This window comes from Simochromis diagramma, unplaced genomic scaffold, assembly GCF_900408965.1.
Source record: "Simochromis diagramma unplaced genomic scaffold, fSimDia1.1 OVJJ01000753.1, whole genome shotgun sequence".
Classification (NCBI taxonomy): domain Eukaryota; kingdom Metazoa; phylum Chordata; class Actinopteri; order Cichliformes; family Cichlidae; genus Simochromis; species Simochromis diagramma.
The window spans coordinates 18,942,714-18,960,642 of NW_024387523.1; the positions used below are offsets into that span (position 1 = coordinate 18,942,714).

At 40.2% G+C, this 17,929-nt stretch overlaps 1 protein-coding gene and 1 non-coding gene across 3 annotated transcripts; both read left to right on the forward strand.

The window, feature by feature from the left end:
- The first annotated feature begins 342 nt into the window (after positions 1-342).
- On the forward strand, positions 343-17,323 carry gmeb1 (glucocorticoid modulatory element binding protein 1). 2 transcript variants are annotated; one of them, XM_040020275.1, is made up of 10 exons: positions 343-927; positions 4,498-4,697; positions 4,837-4,889; positions 5,947-6,062; positions 6,793-6,896; positions 9,656-9,804; positions 11,024-11,149; positions 11,291-11,428; positions 11,710-11,847; positions 14,792-17,323. In XM_040020275.1, the coding sequence occupies exons 2-10, from the start codon at positions 4,558-4,560 to the stop codon at positions 15,646-15,648; spliced, it is 1,821 nt and encodes a 606-aa protein (XP_039876209.1). In that variant the 5' UTR covers positions 343-927; positions 4,498-4,557; the 3' UTR covers positions 15,649-17,323. The 2 variants fall into 2 exon arrangements, with proteins under 2 accessions (XP_039876209.1, XP_039876208.1); XM_040020274.1 differs by having other exon boundaries at positions 349-927; positions 11,018-11,149.
- On the forward strand, positions 430-562 carry LOC120727305. The gene has a single exon (XR_005694489.1). It is a non-coding gene; the product is annotated as a U11 spliceosomal RNA (small nuclear RNA).
- Positions 17,324-17,929: the final 606 nt, after the last annotated feature.

Genomic DNA, 17,929 nt, shown 5'->3' on the forward strand with positions numbered 1-17,929 from the left:
TTCGGTAATCTATGTAAGGCTCAGGGAGAGGTCGAAAAGCTGTCAAGATTTTGTAATCGCTCTTAAAGAATCTCACAGAATCTCACGATTACGATTGTAACCACGTAATCGACTTTCCCACATTGCCTGAATGCAACATTAATTCGAGTGCATGTAGCATCCAATGGCAGCATTCAATGTCAATTGCCCCGCCCTCTTTTACCCATCATGCTTTTCGGTGTCCAAAACTAAATAGCCAAATACGGTCAAGTTTTTATTCCCGTTGACTATATAAATATATAAATGAAAGATAAAGGGCTGATTAGCCGTGTTTAGTTATACAAAATATTGTGAAACTTTTCTGTGCCGACTTGAGGTTTATACATCATGAACCCTGAGTGAAGAACAGGTTACCTCTGGTCAGGTCGCAGGATGTCCGGCGTAGTTCGTAAAAAGGGCTTCTGCCATGTTTGGCACAGGAGAGGTGGGGTCTCTACTTCTCTTGCGGAATCGCCATCAAGAGATTTCGGAAGCATAATTTTTACTTTTTGGGCTGCCGATGATCACATGTCTTGGCGCCCCAATTCCTAATGTCAATAGAAAGACTAACCATGTTGGAATACACAAAACTCCCGCGTTGCAGAAATAAGCATTTGTCTTCTTAAGTTTAATGCAAAGTATCATAGTACCAATATGATCTATGTAGAGTACACACTGATATGACCAGATAAAACATATATCAAGGTAATACCCACTTATTCTCGCCTGCATATATAGGTTCGCTAATAAGGAGTCACAGTGGTGGTTAAAAACCTGCGGTTTACACAGGGTTTACACGAGAGTGAAAACAGGGCGAGCGCTGTTCAGCAGGAAGTCGAACTATAGCTACTGAGTGCGCATGCTCCGCAGCTCTCCTCTATCTAGGGATGCGTTTGGCTTCTTAAAACGGTAAGAACGAGCTATTTTTTTTTACTGTGTGTTTTTAAATATACACAACTGTAAAATAGCGACCGCTCTCGCCACACAAGCTGTAGTTTTAGCGGGGTGGTTTGGGTACATTGCGGAGGGGGTTCAGTCAGCCAGGCTCGAACTGAATGGAGGGGCAACGCCGTCGCCGTGCCGTTGTTTGCTGTACGTGCCGCCGCACAGGGAGACGTCATTTTGAGGGGGAGCGGAGAGTTAAAATGCAGAGTTACGAAGGGACGTACGGTTCATAGACAAGCGGCACGTAGCCGTCACACTGTAAATGCAAAGCTTTACCCGTCTCGGGCAGTGGAGTTCACGCTATTGTTTGGATTCCCACACATCAAGTTACGCCCTTGTGTTAGCAGTAATGGCTACCGCCGAGCCTGGTCTGAGGAGCTCCGACAGCGAAAAGTAGTCAGCTGGCTACAGCGGTAGCGATAACCAAGCCAACTTAATAAAAGTAATTTATCTGCAGCAAAACGTAAAGGTGTAGTTTTAATTGAGCTGTGAATGGTTTTGTAGCCACTTGTTGGTTAGTAGCCCCCAAAACGTAAAACTGCGGTTTCTAATGCCTAATGCGCGTGGGAAAAACCCACTCTTGCTGTATTCTACTAAGAAAATGTATCCGTTTAAAAAAAAAAAGTAGCTTGCTTTTCTGGCTATCGTGGTTTCGCATTTCGGCAAAACACAGCTTCTGAAAATTTACTAGCCTATATAATCTCGCGTGTAACCCTTACGTGCACACTAGCAAACCGTTACGTAAAAATGACTTATATTAATCCAGTTAATATTAGTCTCAAACAAGTGGACCAGTCAGGCCATTTACAAAACGCGGCATTCTTTGGTTTGAATTAGCTAAGCTCACCTTACTTGGAAACATCACGTCAACATTGAAATAAGATTTATATTTTAATCTTGGCAGATATTTTTCCAATCCAATTTAAAGTAACATGAGTTCAACTAATGTCAATAGCAGAGTTTCGCAAAGAGTGGGCCATGAAGCCAGGAGCTCTCCTTCAAGAAGTGGTCTCTAAGAAGTCACTAACAATGAAGTAAAAGGAAACGAGTAGTTTTGTGTAATTTAGTTTTTAAATTGCATCAGATATTTACATTTAAATAAAGAGTTATTAATAATAATAATAACAGGATTTGAAAATTTCACATTACTCATCTTATGAGTATTTCTTGGGGCACAATTGTCAGATTTTGAAGCAGGCTACAATTGTCTGGATAATATATACAGGGTGAAACAAATAGTGTTAGGTTGTTTTTGTGGTTTATTTTTTAATCAGCTTGTATATAGCTGCATAAATATTAGAGATGGCACGATACCACTGTTTTTATGTCAGATACTATACCCTAAATTTGGATATCTGCGATACCGATATAAATCCGATATAGCATATTTTATAATCAATAAAATGTTTTTTTTAAATATCTTGTTGCATTTTGTATAAGTTCATACTCAAGTTTAAAAAACAAAACTAAAGCTATTCTGTTATACCTCTATGCAAAAAATACACTGTACCCCAAATATTTCATAGATCAGCAATACTGATCAATCTAATAAACTTAAACCTACACCATCCTCCCTATTCTGGTATTTTAAAGAGTACTTAGCGTAAATATTAAGCAACCTAACTAATAAGGTTGCCAACTCCGAACAAAAAAGGAAAAAAAAAAATAGGGAACCACCCCCCACCCTCTGCCCTATAATGCTTAATTGATATAATCAACTCTAATTTAATGCACATGTAAAAGAAAACGCACAGAAATCAATAATTTTTCTATAATAATTAAATAGATTCAACATCCTTCTTCATCAGAATTGCAGACTGCACAGATGGTACCTTCCCAAAGGAAAAAGTACTATAGCTTAGTAGGTTATACATTTGACTTTATAGTTAATAATGGATTTCTATACATTTTACATCAGATGAAAACTTTGGTTGTAAGATTCAGATAATTATTTATTAAAAGCTAGACGTGACAATAAGAAAGAAAAGTATGTCTTTGTGCCCCCCTTTTCCCTGTTAATGCCCTATCGGCCCCCCTGGCAAAACTTTGCTAGACCCGCCCCTGCACAGTTACCAGCCGTCAGCTACGTAGAAAAGGATCCTGGTGTAGAAAGTAATATTAAATAAATTCTAACAACAGCTTGTCTTTGTGGCGCAAAGTGGGCAATACACTAACAAGAGAGATGGGACTCGCGACAGAAAAGCCGATCAGCTGATCATTGATCAGTTTCATGATTGAAGTAGCAGCAGGAGAGGGAGAGAATGAGAGGCAGTCGCTCCCAGCATTCACTGGGAATTCTTTACAAACATTCAGAGATGAACTTACACACATGCTTTACTCATCTGGGATAACTTTCTCGGAGATTAAATTCCGGTTTGGTAGCGAGGCTCCAAATCCTCAACCAGTCCACCGACAGGTCTCGCATGCCACAGCCGCTCTATCACGACGCATACTCCTCCGACGTGCTAAGGTTATGAGCTGGGTTACGCTATGTCGCAAGTTTTGTGAGGTGCTTTTGAGTGGATTGGATTACATTTTTTATTTCTCTCCGATATCCAATCCAGTAATTTAGGTCAGTATCGGACCGATACGTAATATCGGATCAGTCCATCTCTAATAAATATTTGAAACTTACCAGGATTTCTTTTATCTAAGCCACTACAATACAAAAACACAGCTGAAAGTGATGACTCACAAAAGCTTATTAGGATCTGGCCTTACACAGTAGTCAGCCACAGTAAAGAAGTCGATTGTAGTAACTAAGAAAATCTTTTTAGTAGGGTCAAACTTCATCAGGCGTTTCCTGTTCTCCAAGCACAGTGGTAAAGTTTTATGGAAAGAACAATGAAGGCCCCACAGTTCCTGTCAAAATAAATAAAGGTAGTCCAAATCTTGAGGTACAACTTCTGCTGTTTTAACCAATACAGCTGACTAAATCTGAGTAAATCCAGCTGATGCCAATAAATGTCACATAACTAGTCTTTATTTGTAGGCACGTGTGCACTTACATTCTCATCTCAGCTGGAACGCCTCAATGAATTGAATGTAATCAGTGCAGAGGCTCACTAAATATTCAGGCTTTTTTTTTTGTCCTTTGAGGACAAAGTTCGCTAACTCATCAGTCATCTTGGGATGCCTAGAGATACTTCAAGATGGGTTATCAAAGTTTTCTGACTTTAGCTCAAAAAGACTTTAAAATATTTTATCCCCTTGAGGTTATTCTGCTCCCACCCTCTTTGAGCTTTTTTGGAATTCTGCTATAAATTGCATCTTAGTATTTTTGGAGTGTCATGTCTCTTTCTTATAATGTTATACAAGTCAGTTAGCTCACCCAATGTTAGCTAGCAGAAGTTAACTAATAATACCTATGGTGGGCTTTTAAAGATGAGTTAAGGGCTCAGATATTTAGCTATTTGTAGGTGAAGCATTTTTTTCTTAATTTCAGTTTGAACTGAAATGCAAACAATCAGAAAAATGTGCAGCCTTTTATAACCATCATCTGCCTTTCTTTTTAATATATTTATGGCTTTTCAGATGAACAAACCCCTAGGTAGCTGTTGCACAGAAGTGGCCCCCTCCCTCTAGTCTACTTCAATGAGTGTGATGGCGACCACTGATGAGGTCACTGTACCTATGGGGGAAGTGGTGATGGTAAAGGACGACAGTGGTGAAGGTGACCCCGATGACCCTAATAAGACTCAGGTCATCCTCCAGCTCCAGCCAATCACCACTGGGTATGTACTGAGAAACTACAATTCACTTCAAAGTTGTATAACACCACAATCAGAGCTACAGAGATTCCAGATGGTCAGTCATTTCCCATGCTTACTCTGTTGTACCAGGAGAAAATGTCCCAAATATCTATCTTTTCAGAGACGAGTCTGCTGAAACAGATGCAGCTGTCATGGCTGTTGAATCTCATTCAGGTAAGTGGTTGTCACTAGAGCAGGGCGATATGACCAAAAATATTTATCACAATATACATTTGAAAATTTGCGATAACGACATAACTGACGATATAATTGACACTAGACAAAATACTTTACAACTCCACAACTTTATTAGTGCAAAAAAAAAACCATCACTGTATTTTCACTTAAACAAGCAGCTGTTTTTATGTGCATTAAAGTTATATAAAAACGTAACAGTGCAAATTCCTTGCTGACAGTTTAACCAAAAGACATTTCCAGTGGAAATTGGCCGACATATCCTCAGCATAACCATGTATAATATCCACAACACTTAAAAAGAGGTTATGCACACACACAATACGGTAATATTATGTTGAAGCACAGTACGTATCACTCCGCGAGGCGCCTGCCTACAATAGCCGTAATGCTCCGACAATCCATCAAGCGGTGCGGCTTCGTAGCTTAGCAAAGTCGTACTAAAACATTTGACAGATTTTCGAGCACCGTGTACGACATGAAATCGTTTCGAGGTCAGTAAACACAACCAGAATTCATACATAAGGCACACGGGATTATAAGGGGCACTGTCGACTTTCAGAAAAATCAAAGGATTGATTTTAAGTGTACCGTATTTTCCAACAAACACGGTAATAACGACGGCCCGCTAGCATGCTCTACCAAAAATAGTGCTTTGTTGTGTATCTGACGGACGAAAGCTAAACCAGTTCCACACCACTGAAGTTGCAGAATTTTTACAAACCAATTCTGGTTCATTTCCTTCAACGATCCGCTTTCGCCCTTCTCATTCTCCGTCGCCGCCATGCTTTTTCCTCCATGTGCGTATGAAAACAAAAGCACTGCACATGCGCGTTTTACCCATATTCTATTGCGATATTTCATTTTCTTATCGTTGCCCAACATTATACCGGTGTTACTGTGAACGGTATGATATGTCCCAGCCCTAGTTGTCACAATGATTCAGACAACTTGAGGGATGTAATGATCCATGAGTTTTGCAGATTCCATTACATAAAGCTTGTTTGTAAATGTTGCATACATTTATTCCCTGTAGAGCAAACTGAGGGAGACGACGTTGAAATTGGCTGCCCTATAACGTGTGGTGACTGTAAAGCTGTGTTGCTAGTGAAAAAGTTTGTGTGCCCAGGAATCAATGTGAAATGTGTGAAGGTTAGTATCCCTTTTTTTCTTTTGGCTCACATGGAGTAAAATGACAAATCATTAAAACATTGCCAAATATAGCAACGTGACAACTAGGTCATTCAATAGTCTCTGAGCAGGAAATAAACATGTAGCGCTGACAAGTGTCCCACTATATCTACAGAGTCATCCAGTTCATTTCTTCTCACTGCAAGTAGCAGGTTTCAAATAACCATGCTCCAAGCAGACATGGATGAAACGACCGAGCAGTTATGAGATAAATGTTCTCGTTCATGCTTTCACAACAATGCTCATTTTTTGATCGCAGTGTTATGAGTTGAATTACATAGGTCAGACTGTATTTGTAAGTCCATTCAATCTTCTGATCCACATGAAATTCTTTGTTGTCTTGTGAGCATCGAGCATACACTTCCATTAAATAGGAAGTGTAGCACTGAAAAAACAGAATTCAGTACATCACATGAAAATTATTATTTAAAGTTGAGAAAACTTATGCATATTTTATATTTTTTTTCTCCTGATATAAAACAGTAAAAAAAATTTCGCTATTCTAGCTGCTACAATTGCTCATAGTTAGAAGTCTACCATGATTCTAGAACCACAGCATATCTATTACATTTTCATATTAAAGGCCAAAGACAAGACATATGATACTGTAATGTGTTGCTTTTAGTCATTTCTGTTGTTTCATCATTGCACTTATTGAACATATTTACTAAACTGGCAATCTCTCCACTAGTATGAAGACCAGTTGATCAGTCCCAAGCAGTTTGTGCACATTTCTGGAAAAGCTACTCTGAAAGACTGGAAGAGAGCCATCAGGATGGGGGGAGTCATGCTGAGGTGAGGGGATTTATTTTTGAGACAGAACACTGACATACTATGGCCCTTAGATGAGCAAGTGCTGGTTGGTTGCGCTGCACCACATGGTAATGAGCTGAGATGTGACTCATCCATCTAGAATAAATATTCAAATGTTCTTCTGTGGCTCTGTGACAGGAAACTAACAAGCCACTGTTGCCTCCCTTCTGAGCGTGAGTGAGATGATAATGATAAACCACGGGCCTTCCTGTCTCTTTGACTGGTCGAAATAGATTTTTCTATATCACGTTTAAGCTGCGCTAATCAGTATTACAATGAAATGTATGTTGCCTGTAGTGGAAAACCTGACTGTGATCATTGTGTCTTGCAGATAAATTCATGGATAATTATTTAGTTTCAGGGATACACTACCGTTTGGATGAGTAAAGTAGACTTATTTTATTAATGTAAAAAAAACCTCTGTGTGTGCTGTGACTTAGCCGTATATTGCTTCAGTGATCACATGGCTTTTGGAAGACTGCACTGCAAATAATACAGTTTGCGTTATTATACACACTTTTCAGTTTCTTGGATTTATTTGACATCATTTGACAACAATATTTTATCTATGCTTTACATCTTGTGTAGTGATCAACTCAGTTTGACAGATATTGAATAATTTTCATGCCTTTGACATTTGTGTCTGGACTTGGATAAAATTAGTTGTTGGTTTCTAGCAGCGAAAGAATGAGCAAAGTGGGGTTTTTCCACATTGAGTTTTCTATTTCAAATTGATGAATTGTGTCACAGCTATTTTCAATCTCTCTTGCAGTCTAAAGGTTACTAGTCTGTCACCAACAATGTGCAGGGTTAAGATTCTCTTTACTGGGTAGAACATCTGTATATGCGCCTCTGATTAAAAGCACAGGAGAAGCAGAGGATTTTGACTATCAAAAAAAACAAAAACTGCAGCTTTACATAGATGCAACAGTGTCTCCTTCTGACCAGTGACTCTTATATGGTTACTGGCAATGGCACAGCATCTCCTGTCATGTGGACGCACTGCAGGCAGCCAGAGCCAGAAGGTAGTAGCACTGGGTGATCCTAAGTCTCAAAAGCAAGAAAGCTGTGAGCCAACAGATTCTTTTTTTTTTCTAGGTTTGAAGTGTTTGAGAAGTAATATAGCTTCTATAATATAGTTAATAATAAATTGTTTACTAAAAATAATCCCAAAATAGACATTCATAAAGAAATTACCCTTACTTTAAGCCCTGTACACATTTCAGGGGACCTGTTGTTTTCTGATCCAAACGAACTATTTGTCTCAACCTTGTTTCCAGAAATGGCAGATGTCCAAAGCTAAAGCTGTACATTATTTGCTGCATGTGAGAAGGCTAACTCTGAAGAACGTCTTGAACATTTAGGAGTGAAGATATTTTTCCTCATGTACCGGAGGAGAGCAGAAACAATCCAGATAAATGTTTCTACCTTCATCACAACAACAGCTTAGGCTAAAGTAACACGTGCCAGACGCTGAAGTGTATATGACAGTAAATATGTCATTTATAAGGATTTAAAATATGATTTTACATTTGACCTTTCGCCTCTGGTTCAAGAGCAAAATGTTAATCTGAAGGTCAAAGTGATAGTTACACTACATAGAGCTATTTAAACTCATTCTTACTGCCACTGTGTGTACTGACAAGATGTATGTATATAGGAAATATAAATATATGATATAAAAACCCATTATTTTATTATAACATTACAGTAACAGGTTAGATAACCACTGAAATATAAAACATGTGTATAATATTCCTTGTTGAGTATTGTTTTGTTTGTTTTTTTTAGGGGGGGGGATAAACTTGTGATCAAAACCTTTTTTTTTTTATTTGGGTTTTTTTATTGAACATTTAAATGAATTTACTAAACAATGAAATGAAAGCTACACATTCAAAATAAGATTTCATTATATTAAGTAAATACTGCCCAGAGAGTGAGCTGCCTTGGTAGAGGGTTGTGCTCTCGCAGTGCTTGTTGTTTTACAACTGTTTTGGCTGTAGATCAGTGATATAATGCAGTCCAGCAAAACTGGCAACAATCAGCACTAAAACACAGCATTAAATTAACATGTGGAATAGCCCCTGCAGCAGTGTTAAAATAAGAAAGTGGAAATAAATGCAGGAATATGCACACACTTAAACCAAGACAAACATTTTTCATGTTCTTGTCTCATGTTCTTGTCTCATGTTCTTGTCTCATGTTCTTGGCATGAGACAAAATAGTTGGGACACATTTTATGAAGTGTCTTAAAGCAGTGGGCATAAAACTCCCTTTTTTTTTTTTTTTTTTTTCTTTTTTTGAACTGTTGTCGTTCAACCAGGAAATACTTTTGAGAGATACACAAAGACAGAGAGACTGTCACACTAAAAAGCAGCAGCTTTAAAACATGCACCTTCTAAAGCTTCTATCAGCTGCACAGTAACTCTAGAATACAGGTTTGCACAGAACACCAACTGTGGATTTTGCCCTGTCAGTATGGAAAGGACTGCTGTAAGCAAAACTTGATTTAAATGCATACAGATATTGCATGTATTGCAGACGCACTGCTTAAGTCTGTTGCACATTTTATGTAAACGTCTTCTAATATTCTCTCCAGGATATCTGTGTGGGCAACTCTCAGACACGACTGGATCTTCACTTCTAAAATATGCAAATGTTTTTGACAACGATGATAGCATCTCTGGTCAAACAAACATGTTTTCCCCTTTTTTATATATTTCCTCATTTCTGTTCTCCAGAAAAATGATGGATTCCGGTCAGCTGGACTTCTACCAGCACAGCACTCTGTGCACTAACACATGTCGCAGCACCAAGTTTGACCTTTTAATAAACAACACACGCTTCCCTCCTGATGGCACCGGACTTACCACACCTACATCCTCTCAAGGTAAAAATCAGAATATAGTGTATTATTGTGCCTTACAATATAAAGCGCCTTGAGGCAACTGTTGTTGTGATTTCATGCTGTATAAATACATTTGAATTGAACTGACTAGAAGGTGCAGTGAGTCCAGATTTGCTCATTTAAACAGCAGTGACATTATAATCCATAACTGAGTATTTTGTTATATTTGTTGTGTTTTTCAGTCAAAAGATAGGTTTAACATAAGGGCCACTGACTGTTTCTACTAGGCACAGTTACAAGTTTACTTCTAAACCCTTATTTAAAAGTCTTTTATGCGGTCTGCGTTTTTACAGAAAAGAAACATATGAGCTTACTGAAAGAATGTGGAGGTTTTTTAGTGTCATGGAAAACAAAGCAGCAGGAGGATGATGCTGGTGGTGGAGCTCTCCACAATACAAGCGTTTCTCTAGACTGAAAATAAATGTGTGCAAACTGCACAATGTGTTTAGGTGCACCTGTGCTCATGTAAACTATTATAAGAGTCAACAAAAGCTGCTTCTGCTTTTCTAAGCGAAAATTTGATAACACAACAACAGTGAAGATGACATTGTCATTAGTGGTGTAATTTACAGCGCAGCCTCTCCTCTCTGTCTGACACAAACAGCACAAAATCGAGACATTGAACCCAGCTGGAGAAAACGATAGCGTCCTTCTAGAGTTGACAGCAACGGGGCTCATTGCTGTTACCTTCATGGCTACAGAGCCAACAGCAGTATTATCAAACCACCTGTTCAACAAGCTTAGTGGTGAAGAAAAGCAATATTTTCACCTGCTTTCATCCAACACTGACATGTTTTACAGTGACAGCGCAGCTGAATGAAAGAATAATTAAAAAAAGAAAATCTGTCTGTCTGCAGACAAATTGCTTGTTTAGTTTGCCTTGATCTTCTAAGTTTTTATAATTTCCTGCAAACTACTGCTGGGTGTTTAATACACTGCATATCATTTAATGCTTTAGGTGATAATTATTCAGCCCACACAGAGAAATGATATGATACAGAAAACTGCTAATTAACTGTGAGACATGATGAAAGCTGCCCAGCAGGATATAAGGTAAAATTAACAACAACAAAAAAAGATCACTAAAGATAAAGAAGTGTGGTGGGGGAATGTGACACTGAAGTTTGGCTCCCTCTTAAATCCAGAATTGCATTTAAAATTCTTCTCCTCAGTCATGTCTGTTGTCTTGTACAAGTTACAGGTCAGGTGATCCTGGGTAATGGTGGGGCAGCTGCAGAAGACCGAGCAAAGGTCCTGAGCGGGAAGTCGGACTGGAGCTCAAGTTCATCGGAGTCTGCAGACAAAAAGGGATCAGCTGAGATCTCTGGTAACACTGAGCACACATCCAAACACAGATTAAGAGTATAATAACAGCACGGAGATGGAAATCATCTCCAACAGCATGGATATATGTAACACTGTGTACACTAGTGAGTAAGATTGCTCTGTGTTGTCTGTTTGTCCGCAGAGGACACACTGAACTTTTGGAAGGGCATTGCAGATGTGGGTTTGTTGGGTGAAGTGGTGACCAACATCAACACGGAGCTTGTGGAGCTGTTAAACAGCGTGCAGCAGCGCATGGATCCGGCCAGCCTACAGGACACAGGTACAGAACGACGCCAACATGCACTGGGAAACTGCATCGCCAAAACAGAGGCGTTGTGTGGGACACACTCTGACCTATGTGAATAAGAAATGCATGGAAAGAAAGAGCAAATTCAGCTGCTGTTGGAAACTGAAAATGACTGTCCAACAGCAGAAAGCTTTTTAGAAAAGCTTCTTTTAGAGTAATACCACACCGATTTACTGTGCAAACAGCTGAATCTGTTCCTCCTTGCTGACTGACCAAGTAATTTTTTTTTTCATTGCTTGCTGCACTGATCCCAGATTCCTGTCTGGTAGAGGTGGCCGTGCTCAGTAACCTCGCCCAGGTCTTCGATCTGCTCGATGTGGTCAAGAAGATTGTGGAGAGGAGGAAGCAGCAGACGGATCCCAGTCAGGAGCAGGTGCTCAGCATGCTCACCAGTGAGTACAGAACACAAACAAGGCTCTACTTCAGGAGCTGCCACATAGAGCCGCTAAATTCATACGAATTTTATTTAAATCATTTTTTTATAGAGCCAATTGTTAAAAACAATCATGGCTTTACGTAATAAAGTAAAGGGAAATTGAATTAAACTGCAGTAATCATGTGAGTCTCAGTTAGCAAGCACTTTTGCAAGAGTGGGAAGGAAGATTTCTCTTTTAACAGGAAAGGAGGGGCAGCCTTCTGCTGATGGGGATTGAGGAGACGAAGAAGGCAAAAAAAAAAAAAAAAGAGCACAGAGAGTGACCCTGAATAGCTTATAGAAGATATGCTTAGTGGATCCTAGGAAATCCCCTAGCAGCCTGAGCCCAAAGTAGCATAACTAAGTGATGGTTAAGTGACAGTTGAGGTTTGAGGCTAAATTCAAAACCATCGAAAGATTGAATTTGTCTCCTGAATCCAAACTGGCAGCTGGTTCCACAGGGAGGGGCTTAACAGCTGAAGGCTCTGACTTTCATTCTACTTTTGGAAATTAGGAAGTGTAAGTGTTGTACTGGGATAAATTGGTACTGTGAGGTCTTCGGGATATTTAGGGACAATCTTTTAGGACTTTGCACATGCCATTGAGAATGATCTTGAAGTAATTTCTGGTAGGAAGACATGTGGTCATATGGTACACTTGCGCTGGTGTCCTGGATGAACTGTAGCCTTTTCAGGGACCTTTTAGAGCACCTTGATAATCAGTAGTTACACTAGTCCAACCTCTATGTAACAAATGCATGAACTAGCATCCCTCTGAGTCAGGATGTTGGCATAGTGCAGAGATGAGTGAAGGTAATCCTAGACGTCTGTTTAATGTGTCAGTTAAAGAAAAACCCAATCAAAGATGACTCTAAGGCTCCTGACAGTGGTATTGAAGGTCAAGATAATGCCACTCATAGTAAATAGTTGTTTAGGCATGTTTCATGCATCAAATCTAGCAGCTGGGGTTTGAGTCCAACCTGCAGCCCCTTGCTGCATGTCTCCCCATGCTCACGCTCCCCATTTTTCCTGTCTACTCCTCAAAAAGGCAAAAAGCCCAAAGTCAATGGCTTTATTGTTACATATATGCGGGAAAACAAGTTACTTTTGTTTGTTATTGGTGAGAGACATGAGGTTTAAAAGAAAAAGACAAAAATAGAGACTCAAAATTTGGTTTCAGTCCATCTTGAGTTCCACTCTTTGATTAAGCAAAATTCTTCAGACAGTTGTTCTAATTTGCAATCTTTCAGTTCCTGATTGTGAGGCTTTTGCTCCCAAATGCACTACACCAGCGGTCCCCAACCCCCGGGCCTCTGACCGGTACCGGTCCGTGAGTCGTTTGGTACCGGGCCGCGAGAGTTGAGGCTCAGGTGTGAAATGTATCGTTTTCAGGGTTTTTATCGGTTTTCAGCGTTATTTTGTTATCGTTTTGATTGTTTACTCGGTTTTCCTGGGTCTTTTCACGTGTGTTATGAACAACTCTTCTATTTTTCGGTACCGGTACTAGTTTTATTTTGTTGTATTTTTCCGCGACACCTTAAAGGCCGGTCCGTGAAAATATTGTCGGGCATAAACCGGTCCATGGCGCAAAAAAGGTTGGAGACCGCTGCACTACACCATTACCCAGCAATAATTAAAAGGTTGTGTGCTGCAGATCATCATTATTATCACTATATCATTTAAAAAAATAAAATGCAGCCACAGTCACACTATAACTGTTCTCTTTACACATTTTTCTGATGAAATGAGCAGTGACACAGGTCAGTGGCAGCAGCTGTGCTGTGAGTCTGACTATATTGATAATGAAAAAGAGTGATGACTCCCACTGCTCCCATCCGAGGTAATAACAGTCAAGATCATTTTCCCAGATGCTGTACAGTCTTGCTTCCTCCATGACTGGATATCATTTTTGGGTTCTTATTTTTTTATTTATTTACCTCTGTGTCCAACCTCCCTCCAAGTCATTTTTTATTTGTCATTTATGGACTAAGTTTAGGGAGAATTTAGGGGTATTTGTTTTAGTATTTTTTATTTATTTATTTATTTTTTTTACAAACAAGGTAGGATCATCGCTGTATAGAAATTAAATTAGATTTATCATTTGCCTGAACCAAGACAGCGATGGTCTCGGTTGGTGCTCCTTGAACCCAGAGGGAAGCAAATGGAAGCTTTGCTTTTATGCTGAACACTGATGGAGAGTTAACTGGCTACATAAAATAAGGAAAAAAATAATTACATGAATGCAGAAAGACGCAGACACAGTTTGCATAAAGGATCCAGAGAACACATAAGAGGTTTGGATATCTGGTTAATATTAGTCACTTTAGAATCACCAGTTAACCCAACTCCATATGTTCTCTTTGGACTGTGTGAGGAAGCCAAAGTCCCAGGAGACATGGAGGGAACATCCACACAGAAAGTCCGCGACTAGCTGGTGGATTAGAACCCAGTACCTTCATGCTGTGAGGCAACAGTGTTAACCACTACACCACTGTGTCACCCAATGTGACAAAGTTCACACTAAATACTTTCTGTTGCCAGTCAAAGTTAACAAATAACAGCTCTGGTGGGTAACGTCGTAAATCAATTCAGAATCCTAACAGATAGTTCATGACTTTTGACTCATAACAGTCAAAATTTCCGTGTGAATATATTTTTATTTCACTCACATCTATCATGTTACTCAAAACTGTTTTTGAATACTTAAAATGAAGAATGACGTTTTTAGTTAGGGTTTATGTTGTGAAATTAGATTTGACATTTGCTGGATTATACATGCCTAGCCTGTCTGACGAATATTGATATTAGAGATCAATATAAGAACGTGCACGTTGTAATCTTGTAAAAATCTGCCCGGCTGAAAATGAATGCATTCTTGTGGTTGACTCAGCCCTCACTGTCAGTCCTGTCATGTCTCTGCAGACCTGGAGGTGCAGCTGGAAGAACAGAAGAAGCAGCAGCAAGTACGAGCTCTTCTCACCTGCCCCCAGCCTGCCAAAAACAAAACTCCCACTAAACGCCCGACCAAGCGGCCTCGACTCCAGAGACCTGCCTCCACCACCACCCTCCTGACCACCCCTATAAACCAGCAAGCCACTCTGCAGCCTCAGCAGTTCACCGTTCTTTCACCCATCTCGCTGTCCTCAGTGGGGCAGCCATTCACCGTGGCAGGCCTACCTATTGCCTCGCTGTCCCAGTCCTCCAACACAGTCACATTACTCCCTGCCGGCTCGCAGGTCTTCACCCGCTACATGGTGGCTGGAGATGGTAAGACAGAAACCATCACCCTGCATCCGTCCTCAGGTTTGACACTGGTTGGCACCACCGCTTTGCAGGACTCCAGCCAACTGGGCACAGTAATGAGCCCCATGGAGCTGGTGCAGCTAAGCCAGCAGGCCAGCGGTGCAGAGGTGGTGCCCATAGAAGGCCAAGTGGTAGACGGCACCATGCTAGTGCAACAGGAGGTGATGCAGGGGGAAGTGGAGGGCAGCCAGGAACACACGGTCATTGAGATCAATCCAACTCCTGTGGAGCAGGCAGTGGGAGTGATGGAGCTCCAGCTGACCGGGGAGTCAGGCAGAGAAGGGGCCACCATGGTGGTCCAGAGTGGGGTGGAGATGACCATGTCGGCAGAGACGGAGGAGGAGACTCAGCACCAGCTGCAGGAGGCACACACTGAAAGGGTTCAGGAGGTGCAACTGGATGCTAGCGGACAGCTGTCGCACGTACAGATAGTGGTGATAGGAGAAAACACTCAGGAAGAAAACAAGGTCAAATAAGACACAACCATCTTTATCCAGCACAGCAGGTATGAACTCATGGACTGAGCCATCACGGACTCGACAAACTGTAAATACACAGGATTTCCAAATCCACAAATTGCCTTGGACTAAAACCAAGCTTTAGGGTAGCCATTTTTCCTTTTTTGTGTCTTTGTACATGCTCCGCTAAGCTTGTTCATTTTTATTGAAGCAAAGAGGGATCTGCAATATATGAAATGCTTCTGTTTGTTTTCCAGTTGAAGGTTCGAGCATATAATGACTTGGCTCTAAAATTTATAGTTTTGGCCATTATTTCTGTTCTTTTTTTTATTTTAACCCTGTACTCACCAAAGTAACTGCTACTGAAATCTGGGAACACTGGGACTGTGACTTCAAAGAAACTTGTACGCTTTAAAATCCACAAATTTTTGATGTGATAATTATGAAGTTAAAGATAAATGTATTTAGAAGCTTAACACACACAGCAAAACACGACGCCTGCATGTGTTAGATGATGTTGAAGTGAAGCAAATGCTGTGCGAAATCCCCGCTTTTACTTTGATTACAATGTCTACATAGAGTTTGGGACAGCACATACTTTGATCTTAAATCGGTGCACATATTTTGTTTATGAGCTGTTCCACACCATCAGTCCGGTTCACATCAAACTGTTTCACACAATGTCTTCATGCCTCTTTTTTCCCGATTAACCAGACAGGCACAGTAAAATATCCATCAAACATTGTTTTTCCTCAGTAAAAAGAAAAGTTAAATATTTCAAATCCTGACAGATAAGATAAGAGAATACTTGGATGTTTTACTTGAAAATGACCTGAATTATAAATATATTTATTCAATTTTCTGCTGATGGACTGATGGTCCCTGGGGGTCTAATAATAAGGAAAATAATGGCCAAAAGTATACAAATGGGATCATGTCTTTATGAACTATAATTTTACTTCAAGCCTCTGTGAACAACCTGAGGTCAGGAGAAAGCACTGTAACAGTAAAGTCAACATAGACGGCTTTAGAAAAGGTGCTGATGATCAGTCAGATTGGGCAGCGGCAGTCTGCAAGTCCCTTCTGTTCATCAGACTCGTTACCAGTAGCAGTGTTGGTGTTACCTGAGGCTAGGAGGAATTGCACTCTGTTTTGCGTGGTAGTTTTGCAAACTGTTTTTGTTTTTGCACTGTGTGACATCCTCGTGGGACTATAGGAGGATGTTGGCAGTGATGCCTGCTCTCGTTCTCAACACTTCAGTGGAAACAGACTGAACTCCTTACTGGAGCGGTATTATTTATCCACATACTGTATTCTCATCAGTTTCATGCTGCCTGATAAATCTTCTCCACTCTTCATTTATTGTGAACACCTGTTGCTTTTTTTCCGTATCTTGGATAGTGTGAGCTACTGGACTGATTGTTCAACTGAGGATATAAAAGAACATAATATACTCAATGTCAGACTTGCCTGTATTTTACACTTGTCAAGTAGTATTTTATTTATTAGCTTTCAAAACTGAAGTTTAAGGAGCAGATATGGGTTCATTTGAGCTCTTGGTTAAAGCTCACATCAACAAAAACCTGTTCATGACTTGTGCTTTTTCCAATAATTTAATTTAAAAAGATGAGAGTATTTGCATACTGACTTTGTAATGTGTTTTAATATCAGATTAAAACAAACCAAAAAAAGATAAGTAGTATTTTGTTTTTAATTTCACCACCAGAGTGCGCTGTTTGATCACTCCACTACGGGCTTTAGACGATCTGCATTAGTAGATGGTGGAAATGGTCTGCTGCTATAATCTCCAACTCCATGTGTCAGACTTATTGTGGAGCATGACTTAATCTGGGCTGCTATGGACTGATGTGCAGGCCTTTCTGGAGGATGAGTCGTGCTGACAGGGCACAGGGCTTCACTGGTTATTACGTTTCGCTGCTCTTGTAGCCCTTAACGCTCTCCGACAGGCTACATAAGGGGAAGGCGTGAGGATTTTGGTTGAGTGCAAAGACAGACAAATACACAACCACGAGGCTGAGAAAGACCTAGACGAACTTATTATATGTGGAGTACAAAAAGGGAAAAGGCATCAGTGGTTTGATTGTCGAGCAGCTGGGGGGCCCGGTTAATGCTAAAAGGCTGAGACACTGAAAGAGTATAAACACTGTGTGGTGTGGAAAAGGAATAATCATGAAGTGTTCAACAGACTGCGTTGCATGTTTTGCACAAGACAAAGAAATCAGGCTGAGCGCAGGCATCAGTTGCATGTCTGAAATGTCTTAACGTCTCTGGAGGCGAT

Bases quoted from the DNA above. Each gene is read 5' to 3' on its own strand.
- gmeb1 (XM_040020274.1), top strand. From the start codon at position 4,558: ATGAGTGTGATGGCGACCACTGATGAGGTCACTGTACCTATGGGGGAA. The intron at 6,063-6,792 runs GTTAGTATCCCT...TCTCTCCACTAG, and splicing joins TCAATGTGAAATGTGTGAAG to TATGAAGACCAGTTGATCAG. The intron at 11,429-11,709 runs GTACAGAACGAC...CACTGATCCCAG, and splicing joins GGCCAGCCTACAGGACACAG to ATTCCTGTCTGGTAGAGGTG.